The 12,920-nt window shown below is 33.5% G+C and overlaps 3 protein-coding genes and 1 long non-coding RNA gene across 6 annotated transcripts in view; 1 reads left to right on the forward strand and 3 right to left on the reverse strand.

The window, feature by feature from the left end:
• Positions 1-495: 495 nt before the first annotated feature.
• Positions 496-3,054, reverse strand: LOC123262596 (myb-like protein H). Of its 2 annotated transcripts, XM_044724845.1 has the most exons (4): positions 2,581-3,054; positions 2,338-2,507; positions 1,962-2,210; positions 496-1,877 (listed from the first exon to the last, which is right to left on the reverse strand). In XM_044724845.1, exons 1-4 carry the CDS (start codon positions 2,694-2,696, stop codon positions 613-615), a joined length of 1,800 nt encoding a protein of 599 aa, XP_044580780.1. In that variant the 5' UTR covers positions 2,697-3,054; the 3' UTR covers positions 496-612. The 2 variants fall into 2 exon arrangements, with proteins under 2 accessions (XP_044580780.1, XP_044580782.1); XM_044724847.1 differs by lacking the exon at positions 2,581-3,054 and having other exon boundaries at positions 1,962-2,240; positions 2,338-2,478.
• Positions 3,055-3,484: 430 nt separating this feature from the next.
• LOC123263324 (E3 SUMO-protein ligase ZBED1-like) lies at positions 3,485-4,758 on the reverse strand. The gene is made up of 2 exons (XM_044725978.1): positions 4,082-4,758; positions 3,485-3,991 (listed from the first exon to the last, which is right to left on the reverse strand). Exons 1-2 carry the CDS (start codon positions 4,720-4,722, stop codon positions 3,487-3,489), a joined length of 1,146 nt encoding a protein of 381 aa, XP_044581913.1. The 5' UTR covers positions 4,723-4,758; the 3' UTR covers positions 3,485-3,486.
• A 1,564-nt stretch (positions 4,759-6,322) lies between these two features.
• LOC123262967 (transcription termination factor 5, mitochondrial) overlaps positions 6,323-12,920 on the forward strand; it is a 30,649-nt gene continuing 24,051 nt past the window's right edge. Inside the window, exons 1-2 of one of the 2 annotated variants that reach the window (XM_044725477.1) lie at positions 6,323-6,696; positions 6,774-6,910. In XM_044725477.1, coding sequence (XP_044581412.1) covers positions 6,436-6,696; positions 6,774-6,910 — 398 coding nt within the window. In that variant the 5' untranslated portion in view covers positions 6,323-6,435. Of the gene's footprint in view, positions 6,697-6,769; positions 6,911-12,920 lie in introns of both variants that reach the window. The other variant, XM_044725478.1, reaches the window with a different exon arrangement.
• On the reverse strand, positions 10,339-10,965 carry LOC123262968. The gene is made up of 2 exons (XR_006509066.1): positions 10,805-10,965; positions 10,339-10,671 (listed from the first exon to the last, which is right to left on the reverse strand). It is a non-coding gene; the product is annotated as an uncharacterized LOC123262968 (long non-coding RNA).

Raw genomic sequence — 12,920 nt, forward strand, 5'->3', positions numbered from 1 at the left:
TTACTTTCACAAGAACCTTTCAGGTCGTGGTAAGGCTGATAGACTCAGGAATTTGGCTTAAAATTATGATATATGTTATTGACCCTATGTCTCTACTTGAAATTTAGTAGATCCTAACTGTAATGTCCATGAAAAATTGATAGTACACTATGCAACCATGCTAAATATAGATATAAAAGTTCTTCAATACAGAATTTTTCTTCTTGAAACATTTCTTGCTGTGACAGCAAAGCTAGAACTAAAGGCTATATATAAACACTAATTATTAAAAAATTGATTTGCTATTAGTAAAAATCAAGTCTTTTGATAATAATTATAACAGAAATTCTGCTGTCAATTATTACTATAATTCTTAACATGATAGTATGTGAATGAGGAAGTTGAGAATATGTATAAGTGTACTCTCTTATTTTCTATGGATATTTCCCAATTACTATAACATTCTTCAGATTCCTGAAGTCTTAAAATTAAATTTTTTTTTTGTCAATCTCAGTCTGTGATGAGTATATACCAGGTTTTTTTGTTCATTAATTCTCATTTACTTTCAGTACAAGTATGACGCAGATTAATCGAATACCACATATTGAGTATTATCGAAAAAATCTATATTATTTATGAACGATCTTTCGAAAGATTCAAGGATTCACCTGAGTCATTCAATGTTGAAGCTTGATTATTTTTTCCATGTATCATTGACATATCTAACATCGCTCCAAAGTCTGGTCGAACACTTGATATTGAGAGCTCATCAGCAACAGAAAAATTAGTGGGCCGTTTTGATTTCATGTTATCATTTGTAGACTCTAAAGTTTTTTTTCGATCTACTAAATTATCAATTCTAGATGGATCTAGGTTGAAACAAGTAAGTGGAATGTTTTCACCTGGTGTATAGTCATTTTTCCGATCGATTACATCTTTTGATGGATTAGTAGAACTACCTTTATTATTAGAATTAAATAAATTTGTAATATTTCGATTGTACATACTTGGTGAAACTTTAGTTATTTCGTTTAAAGGAAATGCTGATAGTTTAGCAAGATCAGCAGAAGAAAAATTGGCTAATTTACTTAAATCTGGCAACGGTGTCATTTGTTGTGAAAAATCAGGAAGAGGAAAATCTGATGTAAAACTTGACCGCATCTTATTTAATACTTCTATAGAGAGGGGACCCGTCAGTTTGGAAAAGTCTATAGATGTCGGTGGTTCAACATCCAGTTTGTTAACAGTTTTTACTGAAACTGTAAGCTCGCCTGATTTAAAAGTTGGTGGAATTTCGGGTTTGTCTATTTTAGTATATAACCGACTATCTTTTAATGATTCATCGATAACTTCTTTTTTACAATTACGAGAAGATGTCGATGGTTGAGATTCAAACTTGGGTAAAGGAGTCATAATGTTGTTATCTGACTTGAAAGCTACGGGGGTAAGGAAAACATTATTATTACTTAATCCAGATGCAGTCTGAGTTAAAGACTCATTCATCCCGAGAGGTGGAAACTGGACAGTAATAAAAGCATCTGATCTAGTTTCTATTGATGAATCCGGAAGAATCATTTTTTTAATTACTTCCCAATATCCAGTATCATTACCTCGACTACGACCGGGTAATTTTGATGCTAAAGAATTTCGTAACCTTTCTAAATAAGTTGTGGTACTGTTGAAATTTGACTTGAAATTAATACCTCCTTCACTTCTATAATACTCGATACATTTTTTAATTTCATCAAGTGCATCTTGAGATAAAAATGATTCTTGTGATATTGTATAACTGAGCAACATTGGGCGAGGATACTCGTGAGGCCGATTTTCAGGTGGTGGCATCGACCAAAAGATGTTGAAATTAGATTCATAACAGTTACCATCAGCATTATAAGGTGCTTCAATAAAAAATAAAGAAAAAAATATTTTATCTAAGTTATTAAATAAAAAAGATAAACGTTAAAATAAATATAATTACTTACAACAAATCAAGCCTACACACGGAGTATATCCATTATCACTAGGACCTTTCATTTTTATTTGATAATCAAGTTGATAATCAACATCTCTTAATGATGGTGATGCGTGAGATCGTGGGTGCGAATGATACCATCCTACTAAAGTTACTCGCTGCCATTCCATAGCTCTTGCGATTTCAGCTTCAACCATTCCAGCCGCTGTTTTATCTTTACCAGCATATCGACAAGGAAATGCACTCGTAATAGCCAAATCTTGAAGTAATGTTAGGTAAAATCAGATAACTATTATAGACAAAGATGCTTATGTTGGCATTATATAGTATAGCATTAAATAAAATAAATAAAGATATTTGTAGTTTACATTTAAAATATTACTTACTATGAGCATTTATATCCCAATGCCCACCGAGATATCCACAAACCTCCTTGTCTGTGAGATGACAATGTAAATCTACTATTAAAGCCGCCGTAGTAGAAATCGTTACTAAAAACGGTTGAATTTTACCAAGAGAACTAAATGATGTTAGTTCAACCATGGTACTCATGTCCCTATAATAAATAAAAAATAATTATAGTTTTCTAATTATAATTTAAAAAATATTAGATGCAATTATTTAAATACATTGCATGACTCCTGATGCCTAAATTTGTGTGTTTCACAGGAACTCTTACAATCGCAATAGAATTAAATAGTTGAGATTCTTGTTTTTCGGTGTTTGTATTACTCACTATCTCCATGTTAGTAATTTATAAGTTTCTGTTTAAATATTATTTTGTGCATTAAATATTTACATAAAGGTTATAATGTTTATTTATCCTTTTTCGTAACTGGCTTCACTTTTCCAATTGCCATATTACTTAATTTTTTTCCTTACATACCCACTATATTAAATAAAACATTCACAATCAGACTCCAAATTTAATATTATTTATTATATTTGTATTTACTTCGTGCACAACGAATACACACTCGCTATATAATACAATAAGTGTTTTTGTTTGTATTTTGTCAAGAATTTCCGTTGGTCTAGGCGGAACTCGTGATTCACGTCTGATAGAAAATTACGGGTGTATTCCGACATGCACTGCAACCACTGTAAGGTCTGACGTCAATGTATAGAAGACTGCGAAACCGTGTCTTTTATAAACAACTATAGGTATGGTTCTTTTTGAAAAGAAAACGCGGTTTCCAATCATAATGCCATCCAAATGAAAATTTTCGATGAAAGATTAAAAATTAGGGCTGTACAATTTAACCGGCCAAGCCGGCTAAAAAAGTTAGCTAAATTAATTAGCTAGCTAACCGATAGACTTAGCTAATTTAACCGGTTAACTTAATTAGCTCAGCTAATTAGCCAACGGCTAACCGGCTAAACGGCTAATTATTTTTTCAGCTATTCGCTGATTCTTTACCTACAGACAGGTTAAAAAAATAATAATATTGATTTTTTATGACAAAAATAACGAAGGTAATTTATTTAATGAATTAACACTTATCAATATTTTATTTATCAAAATGACTCTTAAGTTAATTATTGAATTTGTTTTCTGTAATACTTCTATTTTGATAGAGAAAAATCAATAAATTAGCATTTTCGGGTAGTAAACAGTTGCGTTTTGAGCTAATAATATTTCCAGCTGTGGAAAAAGCCCTTTCAGAGGGTGTACTTGATGCTGGGACACCTAAGTATCTTCTCGCCAGCCTAGCCAGTTTAGGAAACTCATGGCGTTTTGAGTGCCACCAATGAAGAGGGTTGTCACCACACGGAATATTTGGCTCCATTTTGAAGCTATTTATTTCTCTTTCGTTTACATTATCCAGATTATTTGGATTATCACTTTCAAAACTTGCCATTCTCTCAAAACTTTGAGATAAAGCTTCACCATCAAAGAGATAATCCAAATCTTTCTCTCTCTTATTTTTAGCGATAGCTGCTGGTGTTTCTTCAACATTTTCTTTGGCTATAATTTTTAAAATTTTTTCTTCGACCGACTTTCGGAATTCTTGAGTTTCATCGGCCATATTTTTATATCTGCAATATATTAAAACATAAATGAATTTGATAATCAAACTTTTTAAAATCATTTCGTTATTAGCGTATAAATATATCGTGTAACTATACCTAGGATCCAAAAAACAAGCTAATGTAGGTACGGAATCATAATCTTCTCCCAAAAACCGAGCTTCTAGTTCTTCGCGAAAGACTTCTTTAAGTGATTGAATTTTCGGAGGGTCATCTGAATCATCAATCATCAAGAACTTATCTATTATTGAATGAATAAGTGGCCGTACCATTCCACTAGTTGATTCCGTTTGACTGGACATCATTTTCGTCGCTACTTCAAATGGTTTCAAAATTCGGACCAAATCTTTTAAATAATTCCATTCTGAATTACGTAAAAGCAATTTTTTACACATTGCTGTAGTTGTAAACTCAAGATTCAGTAACACACTTTCAACTGCTTGTTTTTGTTCCAATAGCCGTTCAATCATATTGTAAGCGGAATTCCAACGAGTTACACAGTAGCTAATCAAAGAATGGTCAGGTAAATTATGTAATTTCTGGGCATCTTTAAGAGCTTTTGTTGCTTTATATGAATGTTTAAAGTGACCAACGATTGCAGAAACTTTTTGAAGATGTATTTGAAAATGTTCTTCATTAAAAGCTTTTTCTACAACAAGCTGCAACGAATGACAAACGCAACGAACACTTTGACCGATGTTGATGTCAGCAGTAGAGCTTCCCCGCATTGCAGCCACCATATTTCGTGCATTATCATGGATCACAGCAATTGTTTTTTTTGCTCGACGGGCAGAAAGCGTCAACTTTCGGCCCGCTACGCTAAACAAAGTTGCCCCTTTCTGCCTTCGTCGAGCAAAAAAATAGTATACACTCCACGGGAAGTAAATAAGAAAGCCTCAGATCACATGTTTGTTGACCTCGGCTTCGCCTCGGCCATCACATTACATGTGATCTGAGACATTTCTTACTTTACTTCCCTAGGTGTGTAATATACTATTTCTGCCAAATTCCACTCTGATAAAGCATTGCATAAATGACGGTAAATATTTTCTGCCGAGTGACTTTCAGTCATTTCCGAGGTGTTCAAAGTTACAGAGTATAAATTCCATAACTCATCTATAGCATGTACTGTAATTGTAATGAATGAAATTGCAGAACGAAATGTCCAAGCGTCTGTTGTAATTGACACATCATGAAAATTACGGAGAGTTGCCCGAATTGGCTATAGTAAATTTATTGAGTTCTTTTAATTCGCCCGTTGGAACGCGGTAGGGCGTTCAACTCGCAGTAAATAGATTAAGGCGGGAGAATAGATTTAAATTTGAATAATTTAAAATAAATTATATAAATATTTAAAGAATTTAAATACGCTCAGATTATTTTAGTTTAATTTAGATTTGCCTTGCGCGCAAATATATTATTTATTATTCGATAGGTTACAAAATTAAAAGTACCGACAATAATTTCGAAAAAGGAAAATTTGCGTAGTGTACTACAGTCTTGCTTTTTGATAAGTGTTTTCTTGTTTCTTGGTTTTCGACTCCCCTGATTGAGATGTTCGTACCTTTGGAGTAGGAGAGTCCCAGAGGGTAGTGAGGGTAGTTGCGTGCGCCTCTGCGACTCCTGTCTTCGGCAAGCATCCCTTCTCGAGTTGGCAAAAATGGGACTATGCTGCGATGACGTCACGGCGACTCGACATTCTCAGACTATATGCAACCCGCATGGATGCTTGGTTTTTATGACCTAGTCTTGAGTACTCGAGCAATCCCTTTTTTAAGCGAATGTTTTGGAAAATAAGTTACTTAGGGGATTATGATAATAAAAAGAGTAATAAATTAAGATCTCCGGGTTTTCCCAGCATTGTAAAGAGTATTTCCAAAACGTTCGGCATCTTATCCAAAGTGACCATTACAATTAACGTAGGTTTATTTTAACAAAGAAATTTTTTCTTAGCATGTCTAAACCAACTGGACAGTACTAAAAGTTTTTATAAGTTTTTCCTTGAGAATTTCCGGTAATTATAAATTCGTCTAGACTATAGAAAATTTCCCATACTTAACAATAGAATTTAAAATAGAAAGGTTTATAATTTTTTAAAGATTCTTATTTTTCTTACCGATACTATTACAAATAAAATACATATATTTTAAATCTTTCTGGGTTTTTCCCGCTGTCATTTATTGCAGCCATCTTTTTTATATGTAATTCTATATTAATATATAGAGAGCGTTGTGATCAATCCTTTCAGATTCACCACAACATTTATGATATGATATAGTTCCCTTCGTGTACTGACATCTATATCTGCTTGAGTAAATGTTATAGATTTAATTTTTCATTTGTAAACATGTGATTATGAAAACATTAGTATTTTTGTATTTTTATATTGAAACGTGATAAATACTAAAGTATCCCTACTTAATTTTGGTTGTCTTTAAATATGTATTAGATTGATGAAAATGTCGATAAATATTTACAGAATCAATTTATTTTCAAACAAACAAAATTATTCTTGGTTAACAGTTAAAATGAATTCGACTATGGCATGGAAGAAAGTTATTGGTGTAAGAGCCCAAAAATTTCAATCTTACAAGCAATTAATTGTTGAAAATTTGAATTTAAATCATAACCAAGCATCATCTGTATTGAGTAAAAATACTCATATTTTAGATATACCTAAAGAAAGAATAATAAGAAATTGTGCAATATGTCAGGTAAGTACAAGTTCATTTTTCTTTTATTTACTTGCCTTTTTAATAATTTCATAACTTGGTACAATTATTTAAGATAGCATCATGGAGTACATTTTGATAACGTAGACGATTCTAGTTGTCAATTTTTAGAAATGACTAAAGAACAATTGGAAAATACCATTGCAATATTGAAGGAAATGGGTGCTCAATATATCAACACTTGTATACTGAACAGGTATTTCATATAATTTTTCTTCATTTTATATTAAGGTAGAAGAACCCATTAGTGGCACCTTTAATCCCTATTAGTGGCATTTTTTCTTTCAATGAAAAAATGTTCTAAGGTAAAAGCCCCAATAGATGATCACGTACCAGTATATGATCACTCCATGTATTTGTATATCTATATTCACAAATATAGGTATACAAATACATGGAGTGATCATATACTGGTACATGATCATCTATTGGGGCTTTTACCTTACTTGGAATAAAAATTAAAAATTTTTTTGATCTGAAAATCTTAAAGATTAGAAATAATATATTCATTATTGAAATTAATGATTTCATTAATTGAATAAGTACCAAATTTAAAGAAAGTGTCGGTAATGAGGTCCCTACCATCAATGGGGTCTTTTACCCTATTTTATATTAAGAACTTTCAATGTCTCGCTACCGTTTTTTTTTAACTTCCTGCTAAGAAAATCGAAGATTTTCAAAAATCGGGAAGTTATAGTTTTCACCCCGTTTTGCAAAAATCGAGTTTTCATCAGATCTCGACGTTTGAAGGTCACAGGAAGCTTCCCTGACTATCCCCGCGAGGTTGTCACTATGTGTGTGTGTGTGTGTGTGTGTGTTTTCGTATTTCCTCTTGCCTCTGATCCCTACGGAAACCGCCGAATAAGCATTACTTCATAGGGGGAGGATCTAGCTACTGCTCTTCCTTCTTGTGGCTAAGGTGTTATTTCTACCCTTCTTCTAGATTCGGTCTTCAGCTCTCTTTCTCTCAATGGAACGCAGCTCTGTAAGTACTTCTGTGTATGAGAGTGTGTGTGCGCGCGCGCGCGCGCGTGTGTGTGTGTGTGTAAGTATGTGAATCGCTTATAACTTTTGAGCGACTAAACCGATCGGAATCAACCAAACGGCGTTCTAAAGAGTTCCCTCAAACTTAGATTTCCTGAGAATTTGAACCGATTCAGACCGATAGATTTTGAGAAATTTTGAAAAATCTCAAAAAAACTGAGAAAAAAATTTTTTTTAAAAGTGTTTTTTTTGGAATAACTTTTAAACGGCTCGATCGATATCCGCTAATCCGGTCAAAATCGGTTGATTGGTTTGAGACATATCGTGAACGAAAGAAAACCGAAAAAGTGTTTTTTTCACATGACTTCGACATTTCTTTTCAGATCGTTTTTGGTGAAATAGAATAATTTTTAGAGCTCAAAAAAACTGCGTCGATCGCCGCCAAGAACGTAAAAATCGGTTGATTGGTTCGAGAGATATCCTCGACGAAATATTTGGAAACAAGGATTTTTTTAACATAACTCCGACATTTTTTGGAATAACTTTCAAACTGCTCTACCGATCAATTTCAAAAACTAATCAGCTCTTAACATCAAAAAACCACGTCGATCGCCGCCGGTCCGGTCAAAATCGGTTCATTCGTTCGTGAGTTATCGTTGACGAAAAAAAACCGAAAAAAATGTTTTTTCGGAATTTCTCCGAATTTCCTAGTTTTATCAATTCGAATTTGAAGATTCTTTATGAGGCTGAAAAATCTGCGTTGAATGCTGCTAACCGCGTAAAAATCGATCAATTCATTTAAAAGTTATTGCGGTTTGAAAATTTTAAAAATTGTGTTTTATCAAACTGCTATCAGGCTTTTGAGCTTGAAGAGCTCAAAAGCATAAAAAAGCTATCCCTTTAAACTCAGAGAAATCAAAATAACACATAAATTGTATTTTTGAGCTCAGAACGCTCAAAAACATCATTAGTGCAATTTTAAGCACCTAGGTATGAAATTAGCGGGAAGTTGCAGGGATGGCCTTCAGGGTCAACCGTTTTCCTAATTTTTTGCCCTCCGGGCGGAAAGTGACAACTTTCGTCCCGCTGCGCTAAACTAAGTTGCCGCTTTCCGCCTTCGTCGGACAAAAATAGTATACACTCCACGGGAAGTAAATAAGAAAGCCTCAGATCACATGTTTGTTGACCTCGGCTTCGCCTCGGCCAACAATTACATGTGATCTGAGACATTCTTACTTACTTCCCTAGGTGTGTAATATACTATTTTTACTGCTACACCAGAAAATCTGGTAGTCTATAGAAAATAAAATATTATGCCGCTGGACTAAAGGGTTTTAGTCCAATAGCGGCTTAGCTCATCAAAAAATCCGATTTCCTATTTAATTAAAAAAAATTTTTTTTTCAAAAAATCCTCTTATAGCTTTTGTAGGAAATTAAATTCTCTACAAAAATATCTCTTTGGTTGATGACTGTAGAACCACTAGTTTCGAAGTTATAGCCCTTCAACCGGAAATATTTAAAAAAAGACACATCAAATTCCATTTAATTTTCAATTTATAACTCTTATATGAATAATTCAATTTTATTGTACATTTTGGAGCATTTAAATTTTCAGTTAAAGTATTGACTCGTTTTATTACAATAATATAAGTCAAATTATAATTAATTAATCGTTATAATTACAAGCAATATATTCCTTAAAAATTTATCTGTTTCAAGAACAATTTTCACTCAGTCGGACAGAAGCTTCGGGAATCCGCCATATATGTATTTTCGTCGTTTTAAAATACATAAAAACATGGTATTGTGCGCCTTCAGCGATCCAAGCTCCTCAACAGGATTTAAAGTTTATGGAAGATTTACTGAATTATAAAAAAATAAAAAAAAATATTTCGGAAGTAGCATCAAAAAAGTTTAGCAATCACTTGTGGTATCTATCTGAATTAATCATTTGTTTGTCATTATTTGATGATAATGGTAGTGTAGAAATCAAATTAAATCCATTTGAATCGATTCAGAAAAAAACAGTCAAATTAAAAACTTTAAACAAATTAATGTAAAAAATGTTAATATTAATTCCTTCTTAAACAAACAATTGTATGATTTTGCGTCGGAAGAGTCGTTGATTATAACACCGGCACACAAAAAAAAAATTAAGTAGAATGTGCATTTGACCGGACCTACCTAAGGGTACGTATTTTGGTCCGCTGAATCCGAATTCGAGGTCAGTTTGACCCCTATACCCTCGAAATTTTGAGAAAACTTCAAAAAACCGTAAAAATGATGAAAATTGGCAGTTTTAATGATAAAAAAATGTTTTGGAACTAAACTAAGCGTGATTTTCATGTATTTCGATCCGCTGAATATGAATCGAAATTTTATTGAGACCACGAGCCATTTTAAATGTGAAAAAATCACACAAAACTCTCGAAAATTCCGAAAAAATATAGTTTTCATGATAAAAAACCTTTTTCTGGTCCAATTCAGATAAAATTTTATATCTTTTGATGTCTTCAATTCGCATCTTAATTTTTTTAGTCTATTCACCCTCTAAAGCTGGAAAAATTCGAAAAAATTGTAAAAATTACCATTCATAACAGAAAAAAAATTGATTGAACATGATTTAATGCCTAAAATAAATACTCTATAACGTAGATATATCAAATAACTTGAAATCTGTGAAAAACACAAGACATAAAAAGATAGAAAGAAATGATTTTTACGAATCCTAAACTTTCCTTCGTTTGTATCGCACTCTTTTATCCTCAAATGATCTTCGTAGTGGATTCCTCTTTCGTTTACGATTTTCTTCGGGTACTTCTCTTTTTAACATCCAACAAAAATCTGCCATCATGTTAACACTCCAATTTCCTTGGTATCTACTCTCCATTTCACTGATGTCTTGGTGAAAACGTTCTCCCTGTTCTTCACTATAGTCTCAACAATTGTCAGGGAAGTGGTCAAGATGAGAATCTAAAAAGTGTAATTTGAGATTCATTAAACAACCCAAATTTTTGTAGTTTTCCAGCAATGCGTCAACTAAAGTGGTGTAATCCTCACTTCTGTTATTTCCCAAAAAGTTTTGTGAAACATTTTTGAAGCTTACCCAAGCTGCTTTTTCTGTGTCGTTCATTGTTCCTTCAAAATTTGCATCCTGAAATAAAGATCGTATTTGGGGTCCATCAAAAATTCCCTCTTTCAATTTCGCATCACTTATTGCAGGGAATTTTCCTCTCAAGTACGCAAAACAATCACCATCTTTATTCAGAGCTTTCACGTACTGTTTTATGAGTCCTAACTTGATATATAGTGGTGACAGCAAATATTTGGAAGGCTGAATTGAGGGTGGTCGTATAACGTTATGGGAACCTGGATTCAATGCAGATCTTGATGGCCATTCTTTTTTGACATAGTGATTTTTTCGGTCTCTGCTATCAAACAAACATAAATAGCAAGGATATTTGGTGAATCCCGATTGCTGACCTAAAAGAAGTGTTGCAATTTTGAGATCTCCACAAATTTTCCAGTTATGCTCTGAATATTTTATTTTTCCCAATACAATCTGTAAATTTTCATAAGTTTCTTTCAGTTTTGTCGAATGAGCTATTGGAATCGGCACAAATTCATTCCCAATATGAAGCAAAACAGCTTTAAGACTTCGTTTCGATGAATCGATAAAAAGTCTCCACTCATCGTCCTTATACGTGTTCGGTTTCAATTTATCAACTAAAGCTTTAACATCTGAACAGTATACCACCGAATTTTGATCGTCGTTCATAAAAAATTTCCGGAATTTTTTTTCCCTATTTCAATAGAATGTCACTGATACACCTTTAGCCAACAAATGTTTTTCTTTCAACCTTGACGCAAGTAATTCAGCTCCATCTTTCGGTAAAGCCAAGTCCGGAACCAGATCATTAAGTTCTTCTCGGCTAAACGTTTCAGGGTCTTTTGTTTTTCCGCCAGGTAAGTACTCTTCATCTTCTGAATATTCTTCTTCCGAACTTTCTTCAACTAGCGTATCGTCTTCTTCTACATCCATTTCTTCAACCGTATTAATTTCCTTGACAACTTCTATTTTTTGTGGCTTAATAGCTGATGAAACATTGGCGTATACAATTTTGTTTTTTGTATTCCAGGTGAACCCGGTAGTATCTGTCATACAGAAATAACAATTCTGTAAACCAGTTGGTGAAGACCATATCATTGGTATTGTGAATTTCAAGTTGTCCTGTTTCTTGTTTTTTTCCCACCGGGTTAACATCATGTTACATCGACTACAAATCGTATGTGGAACCCATGCTGAATCCAAATTAGTAATTTGGAGACCAAAACATTCTTCATAAATTTGTTTGATCTTATTAGATAACGATCTTCGATTCCTTTCCAAATTGAATTCTCCACAAATGTAACAAAATGAATCAGGACTTTTATTACACAGATGAGAATTACTTCTTGTAATAGTATACTCTCCAGTAGCCAAGTTTCCCACTTCTGAAGAGCTGCAGTCGCTTGATGACGACGCCTGCGAGCCTGCTTTCTCACCCTGACCAGACGCCGATACTGGGGCTCCGACTCCCTGCATCGTAAAGTACTTATCACTTGTACCTGCCATGACGGCACACACGCCGTTAACCCAGGGACTCTGCCAGATGGTTCTGTTGCCCACCGTTACCACGTGGAGGTACCCTGGTTACAGGCACAAGCAATTAAGTCTTCAAAAGTCAAAAACGAGTAAAAAAAAAAAAAAAAAATTACTTTTTTCGGAATTTTGGAGGGTTTGTGTGATTTTTTTACATTTAAAACGGCTCGTGGTCTCAATAAAGTTTCGATTCATATTCAGCGGATCGAAATACATGAAAATCACACTTAGTTTAGTTCCAAAAAATTTTTTTATCATTAAAACTGCCGATTTTCATCATTTTTACGGTTTTTCGAAGTTTTCTCGAAATTTCGAGGGTGTAGGGGTCAAACTGACCTCGAATTCGGATTTAGCGGACCAAAATACGTACCCTTAGGTAGGTCCGGTCAAATGCACATTCTACTTAATTTTTTTTGTGTGCCGGTGTTATTTTTGAAAGGTTGGAACTCCCAATTGATTTGTTGAATTTACATCCTGATCAGTGAATATCTGACGAAAGTTACAATACTTGATTAAAAATTTAAAAAAAATTTACAAGTTATTAATTATGCTGCGGAACGGGCGGTCAAACTGATGGAAG

Source organism: Cotesia glomerata, linkage group LG4, assembly GCF_020080835.1.
Source record: "Cotesia glomerata isolate CgM1 linkage group LG4, MPM_Cglom_v2.3, whole genome shotgun sequence".
In the NCBI taxonomy this organism is placed as follows: domain Eukaryota; kingdom Metazoa; phylum Arthropoda; class Insecta; order Hymenoptera; family Braconidae; genus Cotesia; species Cotesia glomerata.